The following is a 12289-nucleotide window of genomic DNA, read 5'->3' as shown; positions in this document are numbered from 1 at the left end:
AACAGCGTGCGTTAAGTGGTTGTTTCCATCAGTGAACACAGTTCAACTAAAGCAAACATCAAATTTAAGAGAAAAATAAAAACTAATGTAGACGTAGAAAATGCAGAAAGAGTATTTATTATATATATTTTGTCAAATAATATAATAATAGACAACTGTTTCACATTGTTTTGATTAGCAAACATTTCATAAATCTTATACAGTACAAAGAATTAAAAACACTACTTCATCATTAGTAGAATAATATATACGTTATATCTCCAAAATATTGTGCAAAAGAAGTAATTCATTATAGGAAAACAACAGTGGTTTAACAAACAGTCAGAACTAGAGTAAAATGTCCTTCCTACCAGTTAAGAAGGAAAGTCAAAATATTTGGCTATGGTAAGAAAAAATACGAAGACAGTAGCACGCTGTATGTTGTTTCACATTATTAGGGTTAAAATACTTGGCATGTAATCAACTGCCATTTACCAATTTTAAAAAGTGTGTAAGGTGACACATCTACAGTACAGTCTCCAGGTTTTCCCCACAAGCTACTCAGACAAGTATACTTTGCAATATTTTCCCACAGAAATCCATTCCTACAGTATGTCAACCCCTCATCATTTTTCTCATTATACAGAATATATCAGCACCACAGCCTGGTCAGACCAGAGTTTCCTTACCCTGTCACATGACAGGTGGACATGGTCCCGGGAGCTTTCTAAGACTAATATAGGCCTATTGGTTATTGCAGTGTCCCCCACAGATCAAAGATATACTTGTGAGGGAGCTTTTTGTTAAGGCTCCTTCTGACAGTCCGACCCATAACTCACACATACACATACTGTATATAGCTCAATATAAGATTACTGCATATATATCGAGTCTATGTGACAGCAGATAACTAGCAACAGAAATGCACTATGAACATGTGCTGTTCCTGATGATGCAAAGGATAGCATTAAAGCAGCTACAAACAATATTTTTAATTTAACAATGAATCACATAGTAGAGTATTCTTAAGCAATTATCACCAAACGCTACAGTTGCCCTCCACCCTTAAGAGCTTTACAGCATCTCTCAGTGCATTGTTTTTGTTTTCTGGCCCAATACTTAACTGAGCACTGTCATCAGCATCCTTTGTGGCCACAGAATGCAGATATTTTCAGCAGAAAGGCTTTAAAACCCCACTTTACACTACCTGCTCAGCACCAAACAGCAGACAGATGCAGTTAGCGACTAGGTGATAAACACAGAGGAGCATTTAGCAGCTGAAGAGATGGATATAATTCTCAGGGGTTGTTGAAAACCAAATAAAGGAGAGTGAATATCAGACTTATGTTCACCTGATGACCTCATGACTCCAATTGAATGCTAATGTTGCTCTGAATCTGCTGGGTGTGTGTAAATAGGCAGCTGTTTGCTAAAAAGTTCATCACATAAACTTAAAAGGTGATACCTTTTTTTTAGCTTGTTTTTGCTTTCCTAAGTGGCCAAAAAATCAGCTATTGCAGGTTTAAACTGAAATAATTAACCTTTTCCATTGTTTAAATTGGTCAAAATATACTTGAACAACCATTACATGGTTGGTAAAATATAAAGTTGTGTGAGAAACACAGTATTGTATAAATTTAAAAAACTGATTTTAAATATATCATAATTTCTACATACAGAGCTCATTTGTGTTCTTAAAAACAACAAGAAAGGGGGATAATCTCAAAAGCTCAGAGGAAACCTGACTGGACAACTGGTGGTGTGATAAACAGGTGGAGAAACCCTGGCTTAGTACACAATGATCTACAGACTCTGCTTCAATTACAGTATGCAGCAGAAAATACCGAACCTGTCGAGAAGAGGAACCCTGGGGTTTTTTTACATTGCAGCCTCATTTCCATTCTCGCTCCCTGTCCTCTCATCTCCTCTCCCTCACCATATCATCCATCATAAACCCTTGTTGTAGGTCAACACTTTGCAATCTGTTGCCATGGCGATCTCCGGCTCAAGGCGAGACACCTCAATCTGCAAAAACAAAAAAAAAACAAAAAAAGACTGAAGGTACAATTTTAGCTCTCTGAGTCTGTCTTTAAGCCTTGAAAATCAGTCAGACTTTTAATTAGACGTTGGAAGAGGTGAAGCCTGTGGGCCGGGGCTGTGAATGTCAAGCGGTGTATATGTAATTTAAATTTCTTCTCAGCTGCTCCTTGAGCCATCTGGCCTTGAATAAGCAGCAGAAGAGACCGAACTGAAAGTCTATACTGTACCTGAGACATCTGTGGGAACAGGCTGATGGCCAAAGGCAGGGAGAGGGCAAAGGTAACCAGGCACACAACGCTGTGGATGGGCAGCAATAATCTGCGGTTGCTCTGCAGGAATCGCATCCTATAGAAGTCAAGATAGTGATAGAAGGAAACGTGAGCAAGCTGTGTGGATCGATCCCAGAAGACTGCTGCAGAAGCCGGAAGTTATTTTTGGATCTAAAGAAAAATATCACGTTAAGATTTGGGGGAGCTATTTCGCACAATTAGTGGGTGAGAAATTCAACTGTGTGTGAAAGTTCCAGTTCTGGGTATGAATCAGACTGCTGTTCCTCTTTTAGACATCCAAAATTCTTCATCTTCAATTTAATATTTGAATGGAAATTGTGCTAAGTTATTACCTTTAATAATCACATTTCTTACATTTTCTCTTGCTGCAATGGCCTACAGAATGAATGTATGAGAAGCTCTTAGGGGCACAACAGATGTCGTTGAGTACACACAGATATTTATAGTATTCAGACAACAGAAAAGAATAAAGCATCAGAATTAAACTCTTCTCCACAGCTGCCTTTGAAAATATCAATTTCATTTATTCATGCAGAATAATGTTTATAAATAATTATATTCTAGCACTTTTGTACAAGATTGTGGTAATAATAATCATACCCTTACAAGTAATGTGCTTTTTATTAATCATGCTAGCAGCTCTAGAGATTAGTCTGTCTCAGATTGGTCCAGATGAAATATTTAAACAAATACTGGATGATCACCACCCACCCTTCCTCAAGCATTACCAGCAGCTGTACTTTTAGTTCTGTGCTCACCATTGACTGTAAATAAATATGGATGTCATGACAGCCAAGGTGAAGTGAAAACCTCTCGTCCCACCCCCTCAATGTTAGCAGATGGAACGTGAGTCAAACTAAAAAATCTAAGATGTTTTCACTAATTTAAACAGGATGTGTAGGATTTTTGTGCAAGTGCTTATTTTTGCCATAAGTGTTTTTAATTGGTTATTTAATGATAAGAAAGGGAGTGTGATATCATGGAAACAAGATGTCAACACCAGGAAAAGAGACATTTTGGCTTCACTTTTGCTTAGCGGTAGAGAAGACGTATAGTCCATCCGTATTTTCAGTCAATGGTGCTTTTAAGCACATGCTTAACTATGATGGTGAACATGGTAAACATCATATCTGATAAACATCAACACCTTAACATTGTCACTTTACGCATGTTAGCATGCTGACGTTAGCATTTCGATCAAAGCATTAGTGGTACTATGAGAACAGTCTCACACATGTAACATTGTTTTCATTCTAACCAATTTCTAAATTAAGATAAGTAGCTACTTTTGTCTGAATACACCTACACTCTAACTGCCAGCTTGGTCACAGCAACTTGTGTAACTTTTATAGTTTTAGAACATAAAATTTTTGATTTATTCCACTATGCAAGCTGTCAAAAAGCCTGTGAATTATAAGCCTTATCTGAAACAATGTCATGGTTTCATTCAGCATATGAACAAATACAGCTGAAATGAATTAATGGATTAGTCATTGGACATAAAATTACAGTAATGCGCAAGATTTTGGTTCATCAGTTAATTGTTTAAGTAACTTTTCAAGCACACGTCAAAAATGTATTCATGTACAGCTTTTCAAATGTGAATATTTCCTGGTTTTCTTAAAAATACAATAAACAAAATATCTTTGGTTTCTCAAACAATAAGATTAAATGATGAATCAATTAATTAAAATAAATATATGCTGATTAATCAATAATGAAAGTAATAAATAAATAGTTGTAGTTATTAAAAATTCCAAACAATGCACTTTAACTCTACAAACCTCTCTAGGTAGGACATGATTAAGGGGGGCAGGACAAAGATTGGCATCGGGAGGACCACACGTGTGAAGGCAGTCTCCGTGATCGCCTGGGGAAAGAGATGAGAACATTGTGCACACGCTTCATTTCCAGCACTGCAATGAGTTGGATTTAATTTTCTCTTTCATGAGATCAGATGGCTGCTGAGTGACAGGAGCTGAACAGGAAATGATGCATTTTTCCCATTATCAGCCACCATCACATTTTCAATTTACTGAAAAAGAGCACACGTCTATGGTATAAATAAATTCAGAGCAGTCAAGTAACAAGCATGCTGAGTAAGCGAAAAAAAGCCACTCACATGTCTTGCAGCAATTTTGGAGGAGCCCACCACATTGCCATTGTTGTCCAGCACATCAATACCTTCAGACAGCTCATTGTGTCTCATCAGGCCCACGTTACAAATGTTTGCACTAGCTGAGGGTGGAGACAAAAAGGCAGATTTCACTCGTCAAGACATTTCCATAAAACAAGAACAGATACTGAACACTAGTTAGCGATAGTATAGAGGAGAGAAATCTTCTTTAAAGGGGACGTATCATGCACATTTACAGGTCCATATTTATATTCTGGGGCTCTGCTGTTATATCTTAGCATAAATTCCACTTAAGAATAAACTCCTCAACTCCTGGAAGCTGCCCCTTGACAGACTTCTGGCCGGAGGCTACATCAACAAACATAAGTACTAGGATTTCACTTAGTTTTCTCCTTCTTTACTGAAAATGTAAACTTGTCAATTACATCCGTACATGTTGGAGCCGGAATCTGATCTTAAATATGCTAGTGGGAAATGTTGAGAACCTTAGCAAAGGCTATGGATGGCTGTTTGTGGGTGTGTGTGAACAATTTGATTTCAGTTTGATGGGGAAGTAGAGTTAACTTACAGGCTAAAACCCTGGCTTTTGACTTCAAGTTTTGGATTTTTGACAGTGTTCAACATAAACATCTGACATCATAGCAGTATATAAATGAAAATCTGAAAAAGCATGTCATGTCCCCTTTCATAAATTACTTAATTTGTAAACCACTTGATAAACTTGATAAACTACAGCTGGTGTACAGTTCATTGCTGCAAAACACTATAAAAAAAACTGTTTTTGCACAAAAATGAAATAATGATCTTGTGCAAACAACAAGCTTTGAAACGACACACTCATAGGAAATAAAGTATGAAATCAGAGTATGATGTTGTGACTCCTACCACCAGGGGGCCACATAATGACCCCCGTGATAACGTGACCCTTACACAGGTTTCTTTGAAAACCTACCAACAGCTGGGAAGGGGACCAATCTCTGTATTATCATTCTGGTGGCAGGGCTCAACTTGTTGGCCTTCTGAATCAGCACATTCAGTCCCACCTATAAAACACAGCAACATTTTAAAATATTACAAAAATAAATGTACCGGTAACAACTCAGTGCAAACTACAGTGGTCTTATTTATTCATTTCTATTTTTGTTAATTGCGTCTTTTTTGTTTTTAGTAAAAAATCTTTTTTTTAATTCTCTATTATTGATTAATTTCTAGCATTATCGTTTTACACTATGTAGATATAATATTACGACTGCTATGGTGTGCAGATCTAACGACAGAGCTCTCAGTCATGGGCAGATAACATTCACAAAAAACAAAGATGTAATTTCTGTAAAGTTAAAGAGGATGTTAATATCACTGAAGAAGAAGCACTCACTGCAATAGACACAGCACTTGACACAGCTCCGACATAGCCTTGAAGAAACTTGGATGTTGGTGTAGGCTGAGGAGGGAGGAGAAGTGTTTTAATAGGTGTTTTAATAAGCATTAATAATAATATAGTATATAAACAAAAATCCCTTTTCTAAATATGTTTATTCATATTTAAATCGACCCACTACACACAGTCCCTGTGCATCTTGGTTCCTTCCAGCTATAGAAAGCACTGCATAGCAGCAGCTGTAGCGCTTATAGAGCCGCACAGCTGCACAGCTGTGGACGTCGTGTAGAGTTGTTGAAAATTGCAGTTGTGTTAACGGCAGCGTGAGGTATGAATAACCAGTCTCAGCTTATGTTATAAAACAGTATGACTTGAATGAAAAGGAGTACAAAAATTACTTTTTTTCTGAGTTTCAGAAATTCCTTATTTTTTATTGACTTTACATCAGTGGTTTAACATTACTGGTAACCGCTTAGGTGTGAACATTATGCATGATGCATGACGCCCCTGACAGAGATCACAGCAGGTCCTACCTTTGTGGCGTTGCGGTTGGCATAGTTCACACAGGCATTGTGACTCTGATTCAGCCACTGTTGAAAAGGAGGAAGGAAATAAAGGAGGGATAAGAGTTAAAGGAACAAACCCAAGAAAAAATGAAGGAAAGGACAGAGGGCAGCAGGATGGGTGGATAGATAGATAGATAGATAGATAGAGATTTCCTTATTCCAATGGGAAAGCATTGTAAGCACACCATGAAAACTGCACTTACCAGATGTGCAAAATGGATAATAAATGGTTTTACAATACTAATGTTAATTTACAGTACCTGCCATATAATGGTAGACACCACTGTCTGATTGGGGAGAAGAAGGCCAATGACCTAGATGAAACCAGGGAATAAGAGCTTATTTTTGAGGCAAAATAAGTCCAAAGTTCATTTCATCTATCCCCAAACATGAGCATGTAAATGGATATCCATGTAGCCAAGTCAGTTTCATGACACACTTCATGATTAAATGATTCAAATGTTTTATTTTTATATGGAACTTACAATTGGTGTTCCAAATGGTACATAACCTGCGCAGTGGAGAAATGGTTTTCAGTGTACAAATGATGACAAAATGGACCAAATTTAACTACTTAAGGCAAAGATCTTCATCTGAGGTCATACCTGACATTCGAAATGGCATGAAGATCTTCTCTCCTGTGTCAGGATGAATGATGGCCTGCGTGCAGAGAGCATGACATCATCCTCATGCTGCCAGGAGCCCAGAGACTCTACTGCATGTTAAGTTCTAGTGCAGTTAAACTGGGGTAACTTACGACAGGCTGAGTCACTTACCTGCTTGACCTTCTGGGCTTCCCACAGCTGCAAAGGCACACCATGCATGTAAAAAAAAGGGAACACTTGCTGTGAGACATTCATGAACTCCTCACTGTTACTACAATTAACTAATAAGAATCAGAATTTGCTTCAGAAACAGATGTTATGATGCTACACTTTAACATACTCTCTACTCTGTCACATCAACATCCATTAAAGACTCACCTGAAGATCAGAAACTCCAGGTGGAAGTGTGCCATGTTTGTAATCATCAAGGAGCTTGATGCATTCTTTCAGCCGTGTCTACATAAAAGCATTATTAGAATATAAGTTAAGCAGCATGAATAACGCTGGTTATCATCTCTGTTACTACAGTACACACACGCAATGTTTTTCTCAATACCTTACTCTGAAAATGTCAGTTTATCCACACACTCTTTTTGTCATTTAATAAAGAAAGAAAATGTAAAATAACATTCATTATTGGTTAATCTGCTAAATATTTCTTGGATTTGTTCATTCAATCAGGAAATATTTAGTCATTGGTTATGTGACACCTTTACCAAAGTACAACAAATATACAGGCATTCTAGTTTGATATATATCACCAGGCAGGAATGGCAGCTTGTGTTAATGATACATACAAAAATACTATAAATACTGCATTAAAGTAAAAGCTTTGTATTGAAATGACTCTGTGTGCATACATCTACATGTATACAGAGTCTACAGACTTTACCTCGGACACAAACAGGGTACGCGGGTCAATGATCTCAACAAAGTGTCTCAGACGGCCTAGGAATGAACCCTAGAAAAGACAAAGTTAATTGTTAATGAAAGCAGACACATGGGGACAGAAAAACATCCTCCCCTCTGTGAATGGATAATTTTCACACAAGTCCCCTGAACTAATCATCATTGCTGACTTAAATTCCTAAAAAATATTGTTCTTTCCAAAGCCCCTGTTGATATGAAGTGGTAAATATTTATGTATTTATAATATTTCTTGTAAGCACAATTTATTGCTTCATAGAGTGTTAAATATATTCAACAGGATCCCAGGATACCAGAAATACTGAGGTCAAACTACAACCCCCTAAGCGGTGTTTGAAAAAACTAACTCTCACAAAACTGATTCACATTACCTTGTATTAATGATTTTAAAAGTTCAGTTATATTCTCAGTAAATGTTACCTCTCTACATGATGGTCTAAATGCTGTTTCAAATAATATAATTCTAGTAATACCAAAATCTTTACTATACTTTTGGTCAAAAACAGTCACTTTTAGCAACTATCATACTCATCCTCCAATGTGAACTCCTTCTCAGGTCATTTAAATATCCAAATTGGAAACAAGACTGAGGACATGACCTTGGTGTCCTCAGTCAGAGCCACAGCCGTCAACTTATCTGTGATTATCATTTTGATTTATGAAGTCTCCACATGGAGGTCAAGGTGGAAACTGTGAACCATGAGATGCAGTCAAAAGCTCCAAATCATTAATAAGTCGACCTTTGAGCTTGGATCCAGACACACATCCAGGTTATGTTAATGAAAGATGAGTAAACTGATACTTCTAAATACTGCTATGAGAAGTTCTGAGCTGTAATACTGTCTGAGGTTAAATATCTCCCAATCTCAATGTAATATTATACAAAAATGCTGCTGAGATGAGAAGGAGAAAATGTTCCCCTTTAGATGAACTTGTGCAAAGACCCCAGAAAGTTTACATTCACCAAGCTCATTCCTACAAAGCCAGACTCTGTGCTGTTGGTCCTGTTTTCTGTTCCCTCCACTGTCTACATCAGAATGCCAATTGCTACGTGTGTGTGCCAACAGTCTGAAAAGGCCCAGTGGCGCTTCATGCCAAGAGTCTCTTTGGCAAACCAGATGGACAAAAACATGGCAGCTTCAATCAGATTCCCTCTGAGACATTTATCAGTAATGAAGGCCGGGTAGTACAGTGGAAAGACAGTGGAACAAATCTTTTCCTACAGTATTTTTTTTAATTATCATTCCAGCATATCCTAATTGAAAAGACTGGAAACAACCTTCCCAAAGATTGCGGATACACCCTCTCATCTCAGTTTGCCGTTTCTCCATCACATGCCTCCTCCTCTGACGGGCCATATGTGCTGCAGTGCCGTTTTGTAAGAGTCGTGTGAAGAGAGGATCCATGTGAGCTTTAATTATGCATGAGTTTCAGCTCCCTGGAGAGCACACAACAAGGCGGGCAGAGATGGAGCTCGGCAGAGAGCACAGACAACCCCAGTAAGATTTATGCTGATTCAAGGACTGGCCTAATTTTTACTGCTTTGACGCAAGGAAGTGGAATTGTTACAGCACCTTTATCAACGCTGATGTGAACTGCAGGTGCCAGATGGAAAATTAAGAGGTTCCCTACCAGTAACTATATATATTAGCTGGTAAACAAGGATGAATTAGCTACTCTCTTCCTGTTATTTAGGCTTGCAGTAAACCATGTAATATCCACTGTTAATTGTGTGCTCTGCCACAGCGGCTGGAAATAAAATACAAGTTGCTTCCCTTTGAGCTCTTTGTGCTTTAAAAGATAATTATCTGTTTTATTCATGTTGCATATTCATACCAGATGAAACAATGACACGTCCAAAAAAAGTTAAGTTACTTATTCACACAAATACAATAAATATGGACTTTGCTCTTTGCAACATCAGGTAAATAATTGTCTCTAGCTGCAGATTAATAAATAGCATTGAACAGACAAATGTTGGAAATTTAAGTGTGATCTAACTAACGTGAGTCTCTGCAGCCTCGGTTAATGTGCCATCTCAGTTGACTGTGAAGGTCACATTATCTTTCAGGGCTGACCAATGCAAATGATTTTCTGAAGACGGAAAATTGAGTAATGGGCTTCAGATAAGGATGGACAGCCCCATTAATCTCGATCACAGGTCTGCGGTGGGGGGGTGGAGGGGAGGGGACACTTTAGCTTGTTACTTTAAAGTGTGATTTGCACTGGATTCATGTGCAAAATGATATCCTAAATATATAAGAGCTGAGACTTTAAAGACAAAATGAAAAAAAAATACAGTAAGATATTAATAAACTGAAGGCTCCAGATATCTGATCGCTATAATGTTGTGCGGAGCAGCGCCGAGGCAAAGCGGGTAAAAGCTTGTCAGTGTAGAGATGACAAACAGCGATGTGACACCGCCGATTAATAACCGCTCCAACTAATAAACCATCAATTACTGCAAAACTAACCCAATTACGCTCAGAAGTTCATTAACAGTTGAAAGTTGCTTTAGTTTTAAAACAGCCAACAAAGAAACGGATCGCAGATGAAAGGCAACTTTCGCTACAAAGTGGCAGCATCCAGATTAGATCAGAGCAGAGGAGAGAGGGAGAGGAGAGGGGAGGATGGGGCTGTTTTTCACCCGAAAAGCTTAAGAACAACATGTCATTAATGTATATTTACTGCAGGATAACGATCACTCACCTGGTCGTATCGGGGTCTCCCGAGCTGGAAAACAGGACACTCTGCAGATTCCGCCATGACACCGAACTATTTATTTATTAATGAACTGAATCATGACCGGGTTTCCAAGTGGAGCGAAGTACATTCAATGTGCAACTATAGTGAAGCGATGAGCCGCATTGCCTGTCGGGATATGTAGTCGTCTAGTTTACGTTAACACTGGCAAAGTTGAAGCGCATGACTACACATCCCAAATAATCGATAAAGTGAAAGCTATTGCATAACTGTTCGGATTGATCTTGGCAGAGATAACAGTTAATTATATGTGGAGAGGTGTGGCCTGAAGAAAGATGTGTACCCCTGGCCTGCGTTCAGGTGCACACGTATGTGACATGATGATTATTCTTTAAAAGACAAACATCCAGGAGCAAGATAACGTGATTATCTTTTCATCACAGAAGACACTTCCATTATGCTCCTGTCATACAGCAGCCAGGGGCTTTTCCAGTTGACTAAAGTCTATTTAATGTGTACAGTCATTCACATTATTATGAACCCTCATCATATTGCACATCTTATCCATGACATTCACCTCAAAGTGCAGCAAAAAGCATAAAACATTTCATTACACAAAAAGGCCAACTCATAAAAGTGTATTTCAGCCTAATTTCTAAAACTATTTCATGCTCAACAAGAGGCTTTAATGCTCATTACACACTTACAGACTTGTGTGAGGGATGAAAAATAGCATAGGAGAGACAACTTTACTCTTCTTACAACTTTAGCACTAATGGGTCCATCTTTTATCTGAAACTGAGCAGTCTGGTTTTTAGACCCTGAAGATTTTGCAGATTGCCACTTCAAAAGGGATGCTCCACTAAATTAAGTACTCCTGCACTTTCATAAAGTTTGGGGATATGAGGGGCATATTGTTTTTGAAAAAAAGTGATGCAAAAGGAGGCAGAGATATCATACAAATAATAATAAAGTTTATTTGTATGGCACCTTTTGAAACCAGTTGATTATTAAAGCAATACAAGAGTAAAATCAGTAAAAACATTCAAAGTAAACATCAGTTTGTTTTAACAGTTTTAAGAAGTAATAGAAAGATTAAAGCTAGTGATTTGTTTGATTTCCTTACTTTAACTCCCTATAGTTGTGTCAAGCTCCAAAAATGCTGGATCCTACAACTCCCATAATGCAACCCAAAGCCATAGAGCCATTAGAGCTTCTGTGCCTTGTGAACTCCAACATCTTTCAAACTCTACATAGGCTTTCTGTTACATATTTGAAGTCTCCACGCTCAAATTGAGATGACATCATGAAGATATATTTCACAGATTTAATGAAGCTCCTCCAGATCCACAGAAGAAATATTACATCTGTTTTCACAGACTGAGTAATTCTAGTCATGTATGAACTAATCTTATGTGTAAAAATGTGAGAGATGAAAGTAGTGTAGCAGTGCACAGGCAATATGTTCACTTCATTTATAACATTATCTCTAATAAATGAGATATGAAATGGGATGTGGTCTATGGGGCCATCAATTTAAATATCTAGTGGATCTGATAAATCAAAGTGTGCAAAGAAAGGGCAGAATCCATAATGGAGGAGTGCTCTCTAGTGGAGAGAAATAAGTGTTGCTACAGCAGATATTCTTCAGTGAGCAGGATGTT

The 12289-nt window shown here is 37.9% G+C and overlaps 1 protein-coding gene across 1 annotated transcript; it reads right to left on the bottom strand.

Moving 5' to 3' along the window:
• Positions 1 to 107: 107 nt before the first annotated feature.
• sfxn5b (sideroflexin 5b) lies at positions 108 to 10761 on the bottom strand. Its single transcript, XM_053324043.1, has 14 exons — positions 10632 to 10761; positions 7888 to 7956; positions 7374 to 7451; positions 7167 to 7193; positions 6996 to 7050; positions 6876 to 6901; positions 6651 to 6704; positions 6358 to 6414; positions 5822 to 5887; positions 5399 to 5489; positions 4432 to 4547; positions 4094 to 4179; positions 2247 to 2364; positions 108 to 2004 (listed from the first exon to the last, which is right to left on the bottom strand). The coding sequence occupies exons 1-14, from the start codon at positions 10686 to 10688 to the stop codon at positions 1927 to 1929; spliced, it is 978 nt and encodes a 325-aa protein (XP_053180018.1). The 5' UTR covers positions 10689 to 10761; the 3' UTR covers positions 108 to 1926.
• Positions 10762 to 12289: the final 1528 nt, after the last annotated feature.

This window comes from Scomber japonicus, chromosome 8 (assembly GCF_027409825.1).
Source record: "Scomber japonicus isolate fScoJap1 chromosome 8, fScoJap1.pri, whole genome shotgun sequence".
NCBI classification, from domain to species: Eukaryota; Metazoa; Chordata; class Actinopteri; order Scombriformes; family Scombridae; genus Scomber; species Scomber japonicus.
Note: the sequence above shows the minus strand (reverse complement) of the source record. Positions and strands in the feature narration are given on the sequence as shown.

Excerpts from the sequence above, each read along its gene's own strand:
- sfxn5b (XM_053324043.1), bottom strand. The coding sequence starts at position 10,688 with ATGGCGGAATCTGCAGAGTGTCCTGTTTTCCAGCTCGGGAGACCCCGA. Across the intron at positions 7,957-10,631 it reads GGAGACCCCGATACGACCAG|GGTTCATTCCTAGGCCGTCT; the intron begins GTGAGTGATCGT and ends TGTCTTTTCTAG. Across the intron at positions 7,194-7,373 it reads CTGGAGTTTCTGATCTTCAG|CTGTGGGAAGCCCAGAAGGT; the intron begins GTGAGTCTTTAA and ends GTGCCTTTGCAG.